A 21,438-nucleotide genomic window follows, 5' to 3' on the forward strand; every position below is an offset into this window, starting at 1 on the left:
AAGCCAGGGAAAGCGGAGCACTCACCTTCTGGGGGGCATTGATAACGCCAGTGTTGTAGCCAAACTGCAGGGAGCCAAGCACTGCCCCTCCCACAGCCAACATAAGGGTGCCGGTCAGCTTCTGCAGAGAGAAAAACACACTGTTACAGGCAGCTCTGGGCCGGGTTACTACAGGGCAGAGCCTGGGCTGGCAGGTTCTCCGATTCAGGTATCTTGCCTGACTCCTGGCACTCCACCAGTCTTTCTCCCAGGAAACTTGGCCACTTTTTGACTTCAGGTGCCCTAACCAGCCCTCCTGACTTCTAGACACCAGGCTGGCCAGACTCCTTCCGGGGCGGAGGGGATATCTGGGTCTTCTCTCTCTCTGCAGCTAGGTTTCGGCTAAAGATGGACAGGCCTTGGCTTCTCTGGGGTATCATTCTCTGGGTGGAGCCATGCCGGGATGCAGGTGGCCCCAGACTGATTGGGAGGCCCAGGAACCAATGCCCCTATGAAAGGGGGACCAAATTACCTGGGAGAAACTACATAGATGGGTAGGGGGGAGCCTTGGATTTGGACCCAAAGGGGCTGGCTTCTGATTCTAGCCCACCTGCCTGCCTACTTGCTCTGTGAATCCCAGCACGCTAAGTGAGCCTTCCCCACTCCTCCCAGAACCTCTGTTTGTTGCTCTGCAAAATGGGGACACTTTCAGGCTGATCAGCATTGGAAATGTGGTCCCATCTTCCCCTCCCTCCATTCACAGTGGGAAACGGAGCCCCAAGAGGCAGAGATGAGGGAGAGAAGAGTTCCAGCTTGCTCAGGGGTCTACAGAGAGCCAGGCTGGCGCTCAGGGTTCCATGATTCCCCACCTAGTGTCCCTCACAGGAGCCATCCCCAGACCCTGAGCCTCTCAGGGTTATTTGGACACAGATGACATACCGTTCAGGAATGTGCTTTGGAAAAGTACGTGACACGAGGCAAGTCAAAGCGTGGGGCCAAGTGTTTTCAATGGGCAAAGGGGAGAAAAATGATGGTGGGTTTCTGCCCCCGGTAAGCTGGGGGCCTGAGAGCAGCAGGCAGGTGGGCCCTGGGTGACAAGGCACCTTGCTAGAGAGACGGTGCTTTGCTTGCGAGAGCCCCTCTTGTTAAGAGAGGGACTCTTGTTAAAAGAGGGACTCTTTTTTTCTTTTAAAACAAAGAAGTCAAGAAATGTGACATCAGGCAGGCCCTTAACTGGTAGTGAGAGAACGGAGCCACGGGAGGGACAGCAAAGAACAACTGTGGGCACCACACGGGCTGGGTCCCGGAGGAGGGGCTGGAAGCTCACCACCCTGAGTGGCGCAGCCTGTGGAGGGGAGGCTCTCAGCTCAGTCACGCCTTGCTATGGGCCTCGGATTCCCCACAGAACCCAGATGCAGCCCTCACAGATAGCTGGCTTAGCTGTTCATCAGACATGTTCCTCCTGTGGTCTTTTCATCCTCTGCCATCAGGCCAACGACTGAGAAAGCCAAGGTTTTCACAACAGAGGCTGAGAAAGAGGAAGGGGGCTTCTGCTAGCCCGAGCGCACAAGCTCAGAGTCCATTCTTCACCAGGTGAGAGCCGGGCCCTTCCTTCCCCCCAGCACACCTGGCCCCTTCCTGGCCAACCTCTGGACATTCATCCTGGATGCTGGGGCTTTCTTCATGGCAGGCTGCACTCCCTTTCAACCCTGTCCTTCACTGCCCAGCTCACCCCAACCCCAAACTCAGCATGCCCCAGGGCCCCCCGAGTTCCCTTCTCTCAACTCCCGAGGAAGCCTGCAGATCCAGGGCTGTCAGTTCTGAGTGGCTGGGGAGTACCTGACAGCCCTCCTCTGGTGGGCTCCGGCCCAGCCCAATTCATAGGCTGACCACTGGGATTGAGTAAGAGGATGCCAAAGGGCACTGAGCATTGACCGAGGTAGGCCTAAACAGTGGCTGTTGAACCTCACCATGTGAGAGTGTCCTGCCTGGTGAGTCACGTGTGTTAGCTTGGGGGGCTGTCCACTGGGTTGTCCAGAGTGTGACAAAAATGGTGTGAAAGATATGTTTCTCTCATTCACAACAGAATAAGTATAAAACAAGCAGTGCAGCCCTGGCCAGTGTGGCTCAGTTGGGAGGGCGTTGTCCTGTGCACTGAAAGGTTGCCGGTGGTTCGATTCCCTGGGCATGTGCTCAGGATTGTGGACTTGATCCCTGGTAGGGGGTGTGCAGGAGGTAGCCAATTGATGCTTTGCTCTTGCATCGATGTTTCTCTCCTTCTCCCTTCCTCTCTCTAAAAATTAATACAAATATTTTTTTAAAAACCTCTATAAAATGAGCAATGCAAACCTGTGATTTAATAAAACATGGCACAATTATATAATGAGATATTAACTTGGAACACAGACCAAGATATATTAAGTAAAAAAAAAAAAAGCAAGCTTAGAGCCGTGTGTTGTATGCTACGCTTTGTGAAATAAATAGATAAATAAATAAATAAGGCTGGGGGAAGGGGAGAATATAAATATCTACTTATTTAAGGGCACACAAGAAAGGTACTTCAGGGGATCTGAGTGGCAGAGGCAGAGTGGAAGGGAGATTTTCTTTTTATAGCCTTTTACACATTTTTGAATTTTTTTACAAGCCCTGCAGTTTCATATTACTTAGAACAAAGCAATTTAAATGAAAATATAAGTGAAAAATAATACAGATGAGATGTGCTCTGGTAATCATGCCGGTAGCACATGAATAAACGACGCTGCAGCAGGGGCTGTGAGAAGTAGTACTATTATTACAGGCCTTGTTTTCAGTCTGGCTAGGATCTTCCAGGAGCCTCTCTGGGTCTCTGAAGTCACCCCTGGGGCCCCGACTAGCAGCTGTAGCCTCTGGCGGCTGCTAGGAATCAAGGACTTTGCTATTTGGCAGGTCAAGGTCAAACTCTGCGCTAGAAAACCTGCCTATCCACGTCCGGAGTTATATGCACATCCACCCAGGCAGGCTGCTGCACCAGGACCTACGGAAATGCCCAGGGACCATGCCCAGGGCCCGGTCGTGACATCAAGAGAGAGGCTTCTGGTCCAGCGCATAGGCGAGTGTGGTCTGAGCTTCAACCCGTCGGCGGGAGAAGGCACTGTGGGAGTCCTGGACAGAGAGACTTGTAATTTTTCCTGGGAACCATCAAAGATGGGTTCTCAGGAGGTGACACTGGAGTTGGGCCGTGAAGGACATGTAAAGAGTCTGCCAAGCGGGGAAGGTGGTGGCAAGACTGCATTCCAGAGAGACAGAACAGTATGTGCAGGGGGAAGAGGAGGTCCCGTATGGGCCCCAGATTAAACAGGAGGTGCTCAGTGTGGCTGGATGCTAGGTGCCCATGCTCTTTGGTAGGCACCCATCACACATTCACACTCCCGCCCCCACAGCACCCACCAAACCCAGCTTGATCACTGCTCGACTTGGGGTCAGGAGACCCAGGCTGCTTCCCCTCACCCTGGAGTTGGGATATGTGGAGGCCCTGGCTCTGGGACTCGGTTTCTTCACATGGGAAATGGGGACAAGAGTTCCTTCCCTTCAGGGTTGCTGTCCAGGTCTGAATCAGTGCCCGTCACAGAGCTCGCAGGGTTCACCTGACAAGCGTTTTCTGAATCAGGGAAGGATGGGAAGCCACCCTCGGCTGGGCCGCCATAGCACCATCTGCCCCCACCTTCCCTGTGGCTGGAACGGAAACATGGTGATGAAATCCATTTATTCAACATGTATTTATTTTTTTTGGTGTCAAGCTGATGGACAAGTTGGTGATGCCTTAGGGAAGGGGTACAAACCCCACAGCTTGCAGTTTTCTTATGAAGCCTTTTTTTAGGGGTGCAGGAGTAATGTGGAGCCCAGAACCTGAGACCGCCCCCCCCCCCCCCCCGGGGATGGGGCTACCTTCTGGAACATCCACATCTTCCAGGCCTTTGCCCTTGCTGTGTCTGCTACAGTCTCCAGCTTTCGCTCCAAGCAGTTGGGATACTCACCTTTATTTACCCACTAGGCTGGGAACTCATTACCGCGGGCCTAGAGTGCGCAGGGGCGGACACAGCACAGAACCTTTGTAAAAGACCCACCACTTGTGAATTTAGCTTTTGGGCAAACCCGGCTCTGTGTGTACCTGTTCTGCCAGAAGGGTGTTCATCCTCACAGACCTTAACTTGGCCATTTATCAGCCCTCTGGTGAGGACTGAAAGCTCCGCTCTGAGACGCGGAAACAGGCCAACAGTAAATGCCCACCCCAGTGGTCGGCACACTGCGGCCCCTTGAGCATGGCTCTTCCACAAAACACCACGTGCGGGCGCGCACGTACAGTGGCCACACTCAAGGGGCCAAAGAGCCGCATGTGGCTCGCGAGCCGCAGTTTGCCGACCGCTGGCCTACCCCAACCCACAGGGCTGGAGAGGAAAGACCACCAAACCGAGTTTAACCCTGACACCCCTAGAGTGCCACAGCCACTCCAGTTCAGCAAAGGCCCGGGCTCAGGATCCCACACAGAGGGGGATATCACACCCCACCTCTCGTCACCTCTATACTAATCCTGGGGGTCCAGAGCCTCGCTGAGAGCTCTCCCTGCCCCAGGAGCCAGTGGGGAGGTGTCAGCATCTGGGAACTCTCCTCCCACACACACACCGAGATGATGATGGCTCTGGCCAGGTAGCACTGCGAGCAGCGTAGCCTTCTGACTTGCTATGTGCCCTTTCCTCGGGCTTGGTCTTCAGCAGAACCTTGGTCGATACCGGCAGAGGGCGGGCATGTGGCTACTGCCATGTGGAGTCAGGATGTTGCTCCCATCCCCTTTCTCACATGGCTTCCCCAGGTGCACTGGAGCGTGGGACACAGCCTTTGTAACTGGTTGGCCCCCAGTTCTAAAGAGGCGGGGGGTGGGGGGGGGTGGGGGCTTACTGGATCCGTGACAGCTCCCTTTGTATTTATTTCCTGTACATTTATTTTTTAAGATGTCATGTGAACAAAATTTGGGGCATTAAAAAAAAAAAAAAAAGCTCAATGCCGGGGCTGCATGGCTCAGCTGGTTCAAGCATCATCCCGTATACCAAAAGGTTGTGGGCCTGATTCTCGGTCAGGGCATATACATACCTAGGTTGCCAGTTCACTCCCAGGTGGGGGCATGTACAGGAGACAACAGATTGGTGTTTCTCTCTCTCTCCCTCTCTCTAAGGTCAATGAACATATCCTCAGGTGAGGACTTATAAAAAAAAAGGCCCAAGAAATTGCATACTGGCTTTAAAACCCTTGTTTTAATGGGAGCAGAAGGTCAGAGGCAGGGGCCCCGGCCACCCAGCAAACAAAAGTGGGTGCTGGGACTGGAGTTCTTTGGATTGCTGTGCTGGCGTTTTGCCCTCTCTGACCTTTTCCTCCTAAAAGCTGAGCAATGGGTTGTATTGCTCCAATGCCTGACCTTCAGGGGACCTCAAGCATTTGCTCCCTTTGAAGTCATTTCCTTCAACCCTTCCAGTGATGTCAGGACTTGCCTGGCTGAGCTTCCCTGCACCTCATGGTGGCCCTGGAGGCAGAAGGGACTGATCAATCTTTTGTGTGTGGGGAGCGGTACTCGTAAATCTTTAAAGCAGAGGAGGAGGGAGCTGCTGAATTTAGCAGCACCAGCAGCACCAGCAGCACCAGCAGCACCAGCAGCACCTGCAGCACCTGCAGCACCTGTAAGGGGCTAGGCGCCATACCAGGGCTGCTTCCACGTCCCAATCTAACCACTATGAACACACTCTGGGAGAGATTGCTCCCACTTTCACAGATGAGAAACTGGGAGGCTCGGAGAGAAAAATGGGTACCGGTACATCCCTCGGCTTCTGTGAAATTTCAAGCTGGGAGGGGTCTCCGACGCCAAACTCTGCCCTTCCTGCTCATGTCCTCCCCGCTTCGCTTCCGGGTACTGGTCCCTGAAGGAAACAAGGTTTCTACCTGGTGCTTTCTATGTAGGTCAGATTCCCTTCCAGCAACTCTGGGCCTTGCCCATTCTGAGTCAGAACAGCCCAGGCCCAAGCTCCTGGCTACTTGGGTGGATTCTGCTCCAAGGTCGGCAACAGTAGCCCGTGGACCACATCCAGCCTGCCGGCTAAGAATGGGTCTTACATTTTTTTTTAATTAGCTGGGAAAAAAGGACTAATATTCTGTGATACATGAAAATTACATTAAATTCAAATGTCAGTGAGCATTAATACAGTTTGATTGAAACACAGCCACACTCATTGGTTTATGTATTGTTTATGGCTGTTTTTGTGCGATGATGACAGGGATGAGTGATTGTGGCCGATGGTGACAGAGCTGATGATATTTACTTCTTTTTTTTTTGGGGGGGGGGGGGGGCTTTTTACAGAAAAAGTTTGCCAATTTTTCCTTTAAGCCCCCAGGTCCCCTGAACTGCTATGTACAAACTCAATATGTAAACTGCACAGGATTCTCAAAGCCTTTCAGGCAAAACCAAATCATTCTCCCTAAATAAATAAAAAGGAGTTTCTCCTAAAATGAGATGTTAAATGCCAACAACTAACTCCCTGGGCTGTGTGTGTGGGCCCTGGGTCAGGACCTGGACATCTGGAGAAGCTGCCACCCCGGAGGAGGTACCCTTTCATTGGTGAGATGGGTACCGATTCAACTCTGATCAATTTAATTTGATAAGACCATGGGAATAGGCACAGGTCCACGACACTCTCAGCAAACAAATACAAGTCCCAGCTTCTCCGCTTGTGTGACCGTGAAAATGCCCTTTCTCCTAAGACCTCCAGTCCTCAATCAGAGAGGTTTTCTACAAAAAATAAATTACATTACTAAGGAAAGGATAACGCTTGAAGGCATATTCCCAACACTATTCTAGTCAATGGGGAATTCAGCAATATACACCAAATTCCTGCCTTTCTGGAACTTGATATTTTAGTTGAGGGCGAGGACAGAAAATAAATACCTAAGATACATCAGGTGATGAGTGGTATGAAGAAAAAGTGATGGGGGTGCTACTTTGTAAACATGGGACACGCCCGTAATGGAATACCATGCAGCTGTTGGAAAGAATGCAACACATCTGTACGTACTTGATCTGCATAGAGCCCCAGGGTAGATTTTTCAGAGAAAAAAAGCAAAGTACAAAACAACGAATAGAATGTACATTTTGTGTAGAGAAGGGGAAGATAATTAGCTTGTACAATGGTACTTGCTTATACACGCAGAGAAATACTGCAAGAATTTACTTCTAAGGGGTGGCGGGCCACGCTGGACTGCACAGAACTAGGTAGAAAGTGTGATCCAAATACATAAAAATTACACTTACAGGCACACATACACACATGCACAAAACGAGGTCTGTGAGGGTAAACAGCAAACTATTTCAACTGGGGGAAGACATTTACTCTTTTACTTTGCATATTTCTCCACAGATGCCTCCAATACTTCTATCATTAAAAAAAAAAATCCACAACCGGACCCAGAGAGGTATGTACTGTTTTCCTACTCAGTTGAAGAAGTAAGTTCTGTGGCTGGCCTGAGGTCGGATGGTGGAGCTGTTGCTTAGGGGGCCTTTTCCTCCCCACTCCCAACTGTCAAGATGGTGGAGACAGCTCCGGGCTACGTGATATGGACAGATGTCCTGTCCAGCAGAGGCCTCCGTAGCCAAATGCTCCATAAACTGGGATCTGGTAAAGCTCTCTCCCCCGCCACTTCCAGGGTGCCGGGGCCCTTGGGAGAAGCCAGAAAGGTGGTCTTGGAGAGGATGAATACTGCCTTCATTCTGCCCGAATTCAGGACCATGGAGCCCTGCTCAGTTACTGTCAAGCCCCAGCATTTATGCATTAGCTACCGCTTCCCTGGCCTGGTGGCTGGATGGCAGGGCCTCCAGCTCTATTCCACCCCTCCCACGGAGGGAGGTAACAATGGAGGTTTGTTTTGGTGGCCAGGCCGGGGCCTGTGGGCCTGGACACAGCCTCTCTGAGCCCATGAGGTGCCTTCTCAGCCTCTACGATCCTGGGGACACCGGTTACCAAACTGAGTGGCTTTTTCACCTTTCTGCCCAGGAGTGACATGGGGGAAGGGCTGCAGGTCCCAAGCCAGCGCTGCACACACTTTCCCCTTTGTTCCAAGCCTTCTCACCTCTGCCAGCCTGGGGGAGGGGAGCTGGATGCCTGTACCCTTGGAGCCAGAGCAGAACTCTAGGCCGCGACACCCCGTGACCAGGAGGCACTGGGTAAAGCTGAGCTCCCTGAAGTCACAAGCTGATTACGGGGGATTTGGGGCTGACCCAGCTCTGGGGCAAGTGGGGTCGGGTCCCTGAATGGCTCAGCCGGGGACAAGGATCATCATGGAGATGTTTACAATGCCTGCACACCCAAACAGGCCATACAAAGGGCGTTTCCACTTAAAATAGCCACCGCTCTGATTTAGGGCTCCTGGCCTGTCTCACCACATCCACCACAGGGGAGCGAACCTCCATTTTACAGGCGAGAAACCAAAGGTCTGAGGAAAGCCACTTCCCCAAGGTCATAGTTTTGTGAGGACACATTTTGTTCCAACTCACAGAAGGGTTTCAGTTGTCAAGTTATGCCTAATCCAACGTTGAGACTCCTACTGAGCCCAGAAAGAGCTTGGCAAGTCCTCAGAGTCTGGGAATTCCCACTCATTTGGGGTGAGTGCAGGATGGCACAGAGGACAGGGGTGTGGAGAAGAAAGCACCTTTTTTTTTCATACTATAGAACATCGCAACTGTTTTGTGAAGCCTTATCTTGGTCACGTCTCATTCTTTCTCTGGCCTCGGTTTCCTCATCTGGCAAACGGAGGGCTGGGCCATGTACTGGAAGGTCCCTTCTTGCTCTGACTTTCCTTTACCCCCTTATGTCATCCGAGGAAGGCTGGCAGTGTGTTCTGAGGTAGGAGGCTCAGTGTGTGACCTTGGGAAAGTCATTTTTCATTGGATTGTGATTCATTTCGCCCTCACAGGGGAGGCAGGGCAGCCACATTAGCTGACTCATCTCTCACCCATGGGCTGGCTACCTCTGCAAACCCACTTCCTGACAAACCCCGACTGGAGAAGAACTGGAACCTTAACGATTCCTTGATCAAGTGGTACTCACGGCCCAGACATCCTGGGGTTCCCCCAAAGTACACACTGCCAGAATGCCAGACTTCTGGACAGAGGCCACAACTCGGGTACAGGAAACCTGAGGCCCAGGTAAGAGCAATGCATCACGGGAGCCCAAAGAGGCCAGGAAGATTTACCGAACATCTACGAGGGCACACACATTTTTTTCCCCCTGAATTCTTACAGATATTCTAATGATGAAAATAATATTATTATGCAGATCAGGCAACTGAACTAAGCTGGACTTCAAAACCACCTCTGCAGGACTTCCGAAAAGCATTGACTAGCCAAGTGCCTAGCAAACTGAAAGAATGTTCTATCTCCACGCGGAATATTTATTCACGTATCCACTCAACAAATAAACACCCAGGTCCTATGTCACATGCTGAACAGACAGTTCTTACCCTTCTTGAGGAAGTAAAAGTTATCTCTTACACACGGAGAAACGGAGGCCCAGAGAGCTTAAGGGGCCTACCAGGGTCCTGAGATAACACAGCAAGTATGTGGACTGTGTGGTCTCAAGCCCTCACCACTAGCGCTTCTCATTTGATTTTTAGTATGTTATATCCCAGCATAATGGCTAACCTATGACTGTCAGAATACGCGTTCCCCAGGGCGGGTGAAGCAAGCAGTCAGGATTCAACAGGTATGAAGGAGCCGTTTCCCGCTGAGGGTACAGCCTGGCGTAAATGTCAGGCGCCACTCTGCCCAGAGAGACCCCCCCCCCCCCACCCTTCAGTCCTGCCGCAGGCAGGGGCGGTGCACAGTTCAGCCTTACCCAGGTTTAAAAAAAAAAAAAAAAAGCGCATCCTCGCGCCTTCCCTGCCCAGGAGATGGGAACATTCAAGCGGATAAGAGGGAAAGTTTCCAAGAAAAAAGTGACTTGAGAAATGTGTCCTGCACACACGGGAGGGGCCCCCTCAATACATGTTCTGGGCAGGACAAGCAGCTCTTCTTTTCTCTGTAAACGGCTTCCTACCCAGAACATGTATTGATGGAGCCCCTCCCGTGTGCAGGACATATTATTCAAGCCACTTTTTTCTTGGAAACTTTCCCTCTTATCCGCTTGAATGTGCTCATCTATTCAGAGTGGGAAGCCTCCGGCTCCTCAGTCCCCTTCCTCGGGCTCCACTTCAGCCTGGGGTCCCTCGCGCTCCCCAGTTCCCCGGGGACACGCGGCGGCGGCCCCCGTGGGGCTCTCCCCAGCCCCGCCCCGGAGGGAAACGTTCCACTTCGGACCCCATGAAGCTTTGGGGCCTGCGCTACTGGAAAGGAGGGCCTCGGCGGCCAGCTTCTTGCCCCCTAAGCCTGGAAGGAACCGGGCACCCCGGCCGGAGTCCCGGCCCTAACGGCGTGCCCTGCGCCTCGGCACCCAGGCCGCGCGAGATGTGGCGCCCCAGGAAAGGGGAGCGGCGGTGCGCTGCCAGCAGGAGGAGGGTCCCGCCTCCTCCGCACGCCGCCGGGGCCGGGCCCGGGCCGGGGGCTCGGCCCGCTCAGCCAATGGGTGCCACAGGAGGAGTCCGAGCGCCGGGAGATCGTGAGAGACGTGAGAGCCTCAAGTCCCCACGCCGCTTCCCCGGAAGCCAGATACTCAGTGCTGGCGCCAATAACGCGCGCGGCGCCTCCGAGCCCGCCAGATCCGAGCCCGCGCCACCTCCGCGCCCCCATCCCTGCGCTCTAGGCCGGCGCCCTAAAAGGTCAGAGACGCGCGCCGCCCGCCCCGGGTGCACAGCGCGGCCGGCCGGGCGGGCGGTCGGAAAGACCCAGGCAGGCCGTGCGAGCGCGCGGCTTACCTTATTGCTGGGATCCATGACCGCGCTGGGTTGCGCCGGAGGCTCTGGCTGCAACGGGTGCGCGGGCGGCTCAGGTCCCGAGGCTGCGACTGCGAGTCTGATTCCGCTCGCTCCCAGGACCCGTGGTCTTCAAGCTCCGCGAGGCCACCGCTACGGTTTATAGGACCCCAGGCATTGGCTGGCGCTACTAGTGTGTGTGTGTGTTGTGTGTTGGAGAGGGGGAGGGGGCGCAGAGCCGGGGGCGGGGCTTGGGCCACGTCAGGGGGCGGGGCTGCGCGGGGAGGGGGCCAGAGAGAGCGGGGTGGACTCCTGTTGCTCAGATACTTGGGTGAAGGAGTGAAGGCAGGCAGGAATGAATGAACAAATGAGCAGTTAATCTGCCTGCTTCCTGCCAACTTAAAAAAAATACTTTATTTCTTTTTTTAAAATTGATTTGAGAGAGAGAGTTGTTGTTCCGCTTATTTTTGCATTTATTGATTGCTTCTTGTATGTGCCCTGACCCAGGATGGATGGGCGCATCCGGAGGACGCTGTAACCAACTGACCTACCAGGCTCCTGGCAACTCTCCTAGCCTTTCCTTGAGTGCCTTTTGGGTTTTGCTACCTCCCTGCGCACATCTCTGTTCCCTAGCACATCTAGCCTACTTTGTATGCCTCTTCCCACCTGTGGGATGCTCCACTCAGCCTATGGGTCTCACTTCCCCAGGGACAGAGGCATGTGAACCTGATGCTAGCTAGCCTCACGGAGTCCCAGAACTGGAGAGGATGCAAGAGGGGAGATGCACAACACCAAGTTGAGTACAGGGATACGAATGCACACAGGAGCAGAATTTGTATCACAGAGAGAGTAGAGATCTTCAGGGAAGGGGGAGGGCATGCTCAGCAGGGTTTAGAAGAATGAATATGAGTTCACCAGGTAGATCAGTGTAAAGGCCATTCTTGGCAAAGGGAAGAACATGTGCAAAGACAGCAGACAGGCAGAGAGTAATTGCTGAAGGGAAGAAAGAATCTTCCCATCCAGCTCAGAGACTGATGGGGGAGCTCTGGAGTCAGACTCCTGAATCCCAGCTCTGCTATTTACTTGCCAAACATTCTTGAGCAAATCCCTTCTCTCTCTGAGCCTCAAGACCCACGTTTATAAAATGGGTATAATAATTCCCTCCTGGGTAAGCCTGAGGTAAATGGATGTGTATTAAAGTTTATCCAAATAAATGGTACGAATTCATGGTGTAGGAAATTCAATCAACCCCTTCCTATTGTCATGGTGGCCCTTGAAGGCAAAGTAGAGTGACCAACAGCCTTACCTTTGCCGTCCACACCATACCTGTTCAGACAGACAACCATTATCTGGTTGAAATTTCACTTCTAACTTTTCCCTGTAAAAGCTTTATGACCCCTGGAGGCTATGTTTAGAGGTGCAGTCATCAGAAGCTATTGACCCTGGATCAGAGATTACATTCCCAGGCGGGCTAGTCTATTTTGGGGTGGCTGAGTTCTGTGAAATAGGATTTAACTCCAACCAAGGAGGGAACACCAGAAAAAACATAAGGGAGGAGCATCGGAGCCTGGAAGGTTGGGTTTGGGGGGAGAGGGAGCATGAAGAAATAAATGCCTGAAAGTGGGTCATGAAGGTGCAGCTTAAGCCAGAGAGAGCCAGGCTAAGTAGCCCCTGGAAGGACCCACTGTTGGGGGCTGGGAGAGGGAGGAGACGAGCATAGGGGGAATTTGAATGAGAGAAGAAGCTAAATGGTGAGGGTCACAAAGGCCCTCAAATGCCAGGTATAGGAGTTAGGACTTTATTCAGTAGGCAGTGGAGAGCCACTGGGAGTAGGGGGTGGGGGTGTTTGAGCAGAGGAAGGACTTGAGGAAATCTCAGCCTCCCCTCAAGCCTCCCATACCCCCAGGCTCTAAAGAGCTGTGAAGAGGGCTGGGGAGCCCTGGCCGTCATCTTGGAGGGACCAAGTGGCCCCCTCCCCAAGCTGCGTTCACACTGGCAGCTTTGGCTCCTGAGGCTGCCAGGAAGGAACTGGGGACTTTTCTGGGTCTGATTCCAAGCAATTCCAGGCTTAGCTACTTGGAGGAAAAGAGCATTCTGGGATCGCCTGGGCGGTTCCAGGTGTCTGGGCAGAGGATGCTGGCGAGTGCGTGCCTGAGAGCACGCACGTGGGCTACGTGGGCCGGCCCCACCCCCCCCGCCCCCGGGCGGCGGAGGAGGCGGCGCTGAGTCCTGTCCTAGCGGCTCCGCCTTGCGTCTCCCGAGTCATCAGTGAGTAAGCCGGCCCGGGAGAAGGCTTTTAAATTTTATATTATTTTATTTTTGCCTTTAAAGGCAAACGTCCTGGCAGTCTGGAGAAAAGGGCTGCTGAGTCAACCGCAGCTGATGCGAGGGGGGCTAGCCCGGCCGGGGCTGGGATGCAGGAGTCCCAGACCGCAGGATATTTTGCAACTCAAATCCTCCCAGGCTGCAGGTAAACACGGGGTTGGACTTCCTCGAAGGTCTGATGGGCCAAGCAGGACAGTTTTTGTGTGTTTAATATTTTCGCTCTCATTTGCACACCTGTTCAAACCACCTGCTCCTAGAGAATTTTTCTGCTTTCCTTCTTTATCTTTTTGCGTCCTCCTCTGCAAGATCCTTCTGGGCCACCGCGCACTCCCTGACGCTGGGGGCCACGGGAGGAACACATCCCTCCTCTACTCTCGCCTGAGCACCAGGCTTGTCTGTCCAGCTCTCTCCAGGACAGCCTCTTCATGTGCACAGGGACCTGGCACTGCCCATGTTTAAATCTAAATGCATCATCTTCCCCTGCCCCTTCGGGTCCCCACTCCAGAGATGGCTCCTCTAATTCACCAAATTATTGATTTTTTTTCCTTTGCCCTGAGCTTTAATATAACTCAACAGGCACTGTTACTAATCTTGTCATTATTTAAAATTTTGGTATTTTGTCATCATGGGTTTTTTATCTTTAATTTTGGTTTTTAGAAAATATTGTGTAAAATACATTATTTATCTTTATGACTGAGCTTTTGGCACCCCCTTAAATCTTACTGGGGATATGAGTGCCTCACTTGCCACACCCTAATTCTGACCTGACTGGTAATGTTTTGTAATCAGGGTGCTGCTCACACGGGTGTGTTCCGTTTGTCAAAATTTAGCGAGCTGTACACTTCCAATTTTTGCACTTTTCTGTATGTATATTATGCTTCAATTTAAAAATTTATTATTTATTATTATTTTTTACTTAAAATATCCCTCTCTGGTTTCAAGGGAATGTCTGCTGTCTGCTTTTTCTAGCTAGCATCCCCAGCACCAAAAAACAATCTGGCATACACTGAGACTCCGTACTTACTTGTTGTTTTTTTAAAATATGTTTTTATTGATTTTAGAGAGAGGAAGGGAGAGAGAGAGAGAGAAACACCGATGTGAGAAAGAAGCATCAATCAGTTGCCTCCCGCACACACCCTGACTGGGACCAAACCCACAACCTGGGCATGTGCCCTGACTGGGAATCGAACCAGTGACCCTTTGGTGCATTGGACAATCGATGCTCTACCAATTAGGCCACATTGGCCAGGGCTCAGTACTTATTTGTTGAATGAATGAATGAATGAATACAATATTATTTCAGTTAATTTAATCCCCACAAAAACTCCATGAGTATTTTGCTCTCCTTTTTCTAAAATGAAACACTGAGATTCAGGGAAGTGAAGTAATTTGCCAAGGATCACACAAGTAGTAGGTTTGAGTTCTAGCACCTCGATTAAAAAAATAAACAAAAACTTCTGACCAGCAGTGTACCTGGGTCTGGCCTTATCACTTAGATTACAATTATTTGAGCTGTATCTATCTCTAGATAATGACTTCCTTGGGGCAGGGACTCAGGCATTTCTGACTTCCTTCTTCTAGCTACTTGCTTAGCACAAGGGAAAGGCTATAAATGTTTAAATGAATGAAGCAAAGAATGCATGAATAAGGCCAACAGTGATATGTGGGGGTTAGAGCACAGTTTTGAAGACAGATCTGCTAGCTGTGTGTCTTTGGGCATATTACTTAGCCTTTCTGAGTCTCAATTCCCCCGCCTATAAAATGGGAATAATATCAGTATCTCCCTCAAAGAATTATTGAGAATATAAAGGAGAAAATGACTGTTGAGTGACAGGCATATAAAAGATACTTGAAAAATGGTAACTGTTGTTTCTAGTGTTTAACATTTTCAACGCCTATTTACATCAGGGTGGCAGGGATCTGTCTCTTTCTATTTCCAGGTATTGTTTTCTGGGGGTCTCTGGAGGAGGATGGAGGGGACCTGATGCAGCCCACAGGAGCTTTCTTGCTCAAACTGGTCAAGAGAGCAAGTGCTGGAATAGTCCGGAAGTCTGGCCCAGCTCCTCACTGCCAGTGGTGCCACCGTTGATGAGTTGCTTCCTCTCTGCGAGCCTCAATTTTCTCTCTGTAGGATGGGGCTCAGAAAAAGCTTGATCATAATTATGGGGCTCTGTGGAGGGTCCAATGGCATGTTCCTGGGCCTAGCACACAGTAGGTCCTTTATAACATTTACATCTGAAGAATTGACCTGGCACTCTGAGGTGTGGGAGAACATGGAGACAGAGGACCTCAGAGACCCCGACAAGTCCCAGTACTGATGGGAAAAACAAACAGCCTGGCTGGGCTCCATTTCGTTCTTAGAACCTTATTTCTCCTGAGAAGTGACATACTAATTCCCTTTATGCGGATGCACCTTTGTGCAAAACCTTCCCACATGTCATTCCTTGGTTCCTTCCTCTTCACCCCTTGTGCTGAGGGCAAGACCAAATTTTATGTATACATCCACTGGGCAGTTAAGGAGAATAAGGCATACTTGCTTTACCAAAGAAGGAAATTGGTAGCAAATTAAAGGTATGAAACCTGGACCTCACCCTTTCCCTCCCCCATACCCCAAACCCCCTCAAGGGGAACAGGCAACCTTGCTGGCATCCAGCCATGCCTGCCCCCACCTGGCAGTCAGGCACGTTCATCACATCCCGGAGTTGCTGGCTGATTCACCCAGTTATACCAGAGCTGACTCACTTTAGAAGATGGACAGAGAACCGGTTGTGAGCCCGTGGAGTCCTCCCTTCCTCACTGAGGCTTAAAATTAACACCCAAATTCAGTTTAGCTCTTAAGAAAGGGAAAGCACTGTGGGCTGGCTGGAGGCAGAGATCTCTGGACTCAGAAGAGGGTGGTTCCGTTCCACTCTGGCTCTGTTACAGTTTTCTGGGTGACTTCAGGCAAGCCACTTTCTAATTCCGTCTCTTCAGTTTTGTAGTAAAGGTATTACAGTAGGTGACTCCCAAAGTCACCTTCTCTTACTAGGTTGAGAAGCCTGGTCGTAATGTCATGTGTACTGACAGTTTACAATGTGCCAGGTCCAGGGTGAAGTGAGCGGTATATAATGATCTCCTTTCATTCTCATAACAAATCCTAGACATGCTGTTTTATCCCGTTTCACAAAGAAGGAAACTGAGGCACAGTTTCAGACTAACATGCCCCAGGTCAAGCAAGTAAGCAAATGGTAGATGTGAGGATTCAGTTCAGTTTGTCCCCAGAACTCTCCTAATCCCATCTATACTTACTCCCTTTATTCTGCTGGACCATTTTCCTCAAAAACAGTTATGACAGGACATACATAACATAAAATTTACATTTTAACCATTTTTAAGTAGACAGTTCAGTGGCATTAAGCACATTCACACTGTTGTGCAACCATCCCAACCATCCATGTTCAGAATTTTTTCATCTTCTCAAATAGAAATTTCATATCCAATAAAGAGTAACTTCCCGTTCCCTCCCCCACGCCCACCTCCAGCCCTTGGCAACCACCATTCTACTTTCTATCCTTTGAAGTTGACTACTAGTTACCTGATAAACTTTCCTCATTTTAAAAACTATGATAATAAAGGTCAAGAGTTGTCTGGCCAGCATGGCTCAGTGGTCGAGCGTCAACCTATGAATCAGGAGGTCATGATTTGATTCCCAGTCAGGGCACATGCCCAGGTTGTGGGCTTGATCCCCAGTGTGGGGTGGGCAGGAAGCAGCCAATGAGTGATTCTCTCTCATCATTGATGTTTCTGTCTCTCTCTTTCTCTCTCTCCCTCTCTGAAATCAATAAAAAAAACACACAACTTTTGTTTTTAAGTGGTCAAGAGTTATTTGATCCATCTAGTTGGCTGGACTTGGATTTAAGTTCTAGTTCTTCCATTCAACAGCTGTGTGCCCTCAGGCCAAATAAATCTTGCCTGGTGGAGCTATTGATTGAATCACAGGGCACAATGCATAGGAAGGTGTTGGGAAAGTCTGATGTTACTTCTGGAGCTTGTTAAATATACCTTTTTCCTGGAGGTCTGGGACCAGGACCCCGACTTGAGTTGATAGGTGTGAGAGCTGGAAAGAATTTAGAATTATGTGTATCAACCCATTTATAGGTAAGAAGACTGAGACCTAGAAAAGTGGTAATGACTTACCCAAAGCCATGGAACTTGATGCATCCATTCCCATCTGTGCCCTGAGCACGATGCTGTGAATATGGCAGGTGTCCAACAGATGTTTGCTGCTGAGGTTGGAAAATAGAGGCCCCGGCATAGAAGAAGGGCTTCGACTGCTTGTCTTCCAGCCTATGTACCTGGGATTGTAAAGTGGATGGTAGAGCCTCTGCTTGTAGAAGGCACTGGGGCAATATTCTTTTATCTTGGGTTCTCGTTTTTACTGGTTCCCAGAGGCCTGCCCTTGTGGCTGATGGGCTCCATTTTTCTTCTTTCCTTAGAATAATAATGTTAGGATCTTTCAGTAGCAGGTATCAGTATATTCAAGCCAACTTCAGCCAGTATAGGAGAATTTATTAAAGCATATAGAGGTGTCTCCCAAACCAGTGGCAGGGGTGCAGTCAGGAGCTGACAAAGGTAATGGGCCCCATGAGGAGACTACCACCAGGATAGTCAACACCCCTCACCACGCTTTATTCCTCTCTCTTTTCACAGATAGGTATGTTCTGCTCTACCTGGCAGGATATGACCGTCACACAATGCCAGAACTTACATGGGACCATCTCAACTTCCCTCAAGGTTGACTCAACTGTCTCCTGGTCCTGCTTCTGTTTCTAGATGAGAAAAGCAGATTGGTTCCGCTTTGGTTAGAGGTTTGCCCTGGGTCCGATTGGCTGTGGTCGGACCAATTGGCATCATAGAGCACAGACAAAGAGAACAGGGTGGGGCGGAAGAAGGGGTATGAGTCACAAAGGCAAACATGTGTATCTATTAAAAATGTTGAATAGAATATACACACACTGATATGAAAAGAAAGGCAAGCCCAGTTGGTGAGGCTCAGTGGTTGAGCATTGATCTCTGTCATCATTGATGTTTCTATCTCTCCCTCTCCCTCTCTCTGAAAAATCAATAAAAACATTTTTTTTTTTAAAAAAAATCAAGATTGTTTTGAATGGAAAAAAACAGGTTATAAAACCGTACATTTATCACATTTTAAAACGTAAATATGCACCCTGGCCGGATTGCTCGGTGGTAAACATTGGCCCACAGACTGAAGGGTTGCAGGTTCGATTCCCAGTCAAGGACACATACTTCAGTTGCAGGCTCTGGTCGGGGTTTGAATGGGAGGCAGCCAATTGATGTGCCTCTCTCACATTGATGTTTATCTCTCTCTACCCTCCTCCACCCTTCCCTCCATTCTCTCTAAAAAAATCAGTGGAAAAAATATCCTCCCATGAGGATAAAAAACAAAAAAAGTCAATATGCATATGTAATATAATTGAATTTCTATACATATATGTAAGATAAATGTTCATTAAAATGATGGATAGTAGGATTGGGGATAACTTTTGTAATGCCTACATTTAAAATTTTTTTCTATAATGAATATTAGTTGAGTTATAATAAAACAACTCTTACCTCACAGGGCTGCAGTGTATGTTGACTAGGACAAGGATTCCCTTATTCAGTGAATATTTATTAAGGATCTTTTATGTGATGGTTTGTAGAAGCTACACAATGACTGGCCAGTGACAAAGACTCAATAATTGGTGTCACCCAGACTCTGCCTTCCAGGAGTGCACAAGGCTGGCTGCTCAGTCACAGGTCTTCTGTGTTACCGCTTTGTGCATTCTAAAAATCTAGGAAATGGCCCAGCCAGCGGGGCTGAGTGGTGGAGCGTCAACCTATGAACTAGGAGGTCACAGTTTGATTCCCAGTCAGGGCACATGCCAGGGGTTGCCAGCTCAATCCCCAGTAGGGGATGTGCAGGAGGCAGCCAATCAATGAGTCTCTCATCATTGATGTCTCTCTCTCTCTCCCTCTCTCTCTCTCCCTCTCTCCCCTCAGAAAGCAATAAAGTATTTAAAAAATTTTTTAAATAAAATAAAAATCTAGGAAATGAAAACAAGTGGGTTGTTTCAGTCATCCACTGCTCGTAAAATAACTACTCTAAAATTTAGTGGCTTTAAATTACAAGTGTATTATTTCTCATGATTGTGTGCTGTTCTGCTCCCCATGGAGCAGAGCTGTTGTTATCCACGCAGTTGCATTCAGGGGATCCTTGGCTGGGGCCATTCTCTCCATATGGCGTTGCATCCTCCTCCGTCTCCAGCAGCTCAGCCCGGACTTCCGTACAGCATGGCGGCTGCGCCCAAGAGGGAACATTTCAAGAGGACAATCCCTGTGAAACACTGATCAAACCCGCTTTAATCCATGCACATCCTTCTGGCTATTGCTTGCTTTGTCTCTTTAATCTATAAGGAGCATTTTCTCTGTGAGTAAATATTCTTCCCAGCCTGAAGTTTAATGGCTGGCCAATGATCCATCATTGATTTAACCAATCCCCTATTGATGAATATTTAGGTGGCTTTCATTTGGACAACTCCAATTTTGTATCAAGAAATTGGTACAAATCCTTGGAGAAGAGGGACAACAGGATGAAAAGACAGGGGCATTTTTTAGACGTAGAGAAATCATTCTTTAAAACCATCGTACATATTGCACTTCTAGCAGCTGGAAAGGGACTGCCCTTTTCACAGTCCTCTGGCCAATACTGGGAGTGTTTATGTTTTTAGTCTTTGTCAATTAGATAAGTGAAAAACAGTATCTCATCGTTGTCTTCAAAAGAGAGAATGTTAAAAGAAAGTTGCCCAGAGCCAGATGGCTTCAGAAGAGTTCTTGCTTTTTCCTCGGAAGCAGCCTAACAAATCAGCAGGGGTGGGGGCAGTGTCTCTCAGCCCCCTGACTAGGCTGGAAAAAGGGAGAACAGCCTTGACAGCTGAGCTGGCTGCGGGGGTGAGGTCACGGTGTCCTCGCAGTGCAATTGACTGGGACAAGTTCCCTGCTGTCCTGTCCCGGGTCTGAGAGTTTTCCAGTGGGCACAGGGCACAGGACCTCACCTGCCATGCTCACTACACCTATCTGGACTGGGCCCTGTCCCATATGACCCTCTGGTGCTAAGGTCTGGACCTGGCCAGCTATGGCTGATGATGATTTTAAAGCAAGGTGTATAAAGTGGGACTCTAAGATCAGACCTTGGCTTTGAGCAGCCAGAGCCTTTCTTTATGGCCTAAAAAACTCCTGAATGAGGGACAATTTCCTGTGTGGAAGTGGGAGTCCTTGACTCGGAGCCAGCTCTGCTGCTTTCTAGCTGTGGAGGAAGCAATGAAGCCTCGCTGAGCTTGTTTCTTCATCTGGAATAAGTGGTAGTAGAGCTTTTAGGATTCTTACGCACTTCTTTCATGCCTGACCCTTGTAATCCTCATAGGACCCCTCCAAGACGGAGTATCCTGCCTGCTTTACTGGTGAGGCAAAGTGAGGTCTGGAGAAGGGAAAGAACTTGCTTCAGGCCACACAGCAAATAAGTCACAGACTTGGAAATGAGCTCAGGCCAGTCTGGAACCAAAACCCACGTAGATGCCTTCTGTGGGCTTTGTAAACGGTGGGTGTGAAAAGGACATGTTAAAGAACTCTGTGCCCGGCCAGCGTAGCTCAGTGGTTGTGAACCAGGAAGTCATGGTTTGACTCCCGGTCAGGGCACATGCCTGGGTTGCGGATGGGATGTGCAGGAGGCAGCCAATCAATAATTCTCATCATTGATGTTTCTATCTTTCTCTCCCTCTCCCTTCCTCTCTGAAATCAATAAAAAAAAAATTTTTTTTTAAAGAACTCTACAACTTCTTAGGAGTTAAAGAACATCTGCAATGACAGCCCAATGTACAAAACATCCCGTTACCCGGCTGGGTGGTTAACTAGCATCGTTCTCAGTGCGGGGGCTGGCTGGCTGGGCACTCACCTTGGAGAGCCAGGCTTCCCACTGGAGTGCTCCAGGAAGGTGCCCGATCACAGCTACAGTTCTGCTTTAGTCTGCTCTCTCCACAGAGGCCCCTCACTCAATGCTCCCATTTAGATAGAGGGTGCTAGGTGCCCTTGATGTGCACCTGGGCCTTGTTGCAGTCAGTTCTCACAATGATTCTGTATGGAAGGCACATCATCTGTTGAGATCCTGTTCTTTGGATGAGG

The 21,438-nt window shown here is 49.9% G+C and overlaps 1 protein-coding gene across 1 annotated transcript in view; it reads right to left on the bottom strand.

Annotated features, from left to right (window-relative positions):
- SLC2A1 (solute carrier family 2 member 1) overlaps positions 1–11,513 on the bottom strand; it is a 29,805-nt gene extending 18,292 nt beyond the window's left edge. Inside the window, exons 1-2 of the mRNA XM_081086514.1 lie at positions 10,900–11,513; positions 26–121 (exon numbers count right to left, since the gene is read on the bottom strand). Of these exons, the coding sequence (XP_080942640.1) occupies positions 26–121; positions 10,900–10,917 (114 nt within the window). The 5' untranslated portion in view covers positions 10,918–11,513. The remainder of the gene's footprint in view (positions 1–25; positions 122–10,899) is intronic.
- Between the last annotated feature and the right edge of the window lie 9,925 nt (positions 11,514–21,438).

Source organism: Myotis nattereri (genome assembly GCF_964212035.1).
Source record: "Myotis nattereri genome assembly, chromosome: 3".
Taxonomy (NCBI): Eukaryota; Metazoa; Chordata; class Mammalia; order Chiroptera; family Vespertilionidae; genus Myotis; species Myotis nattereri.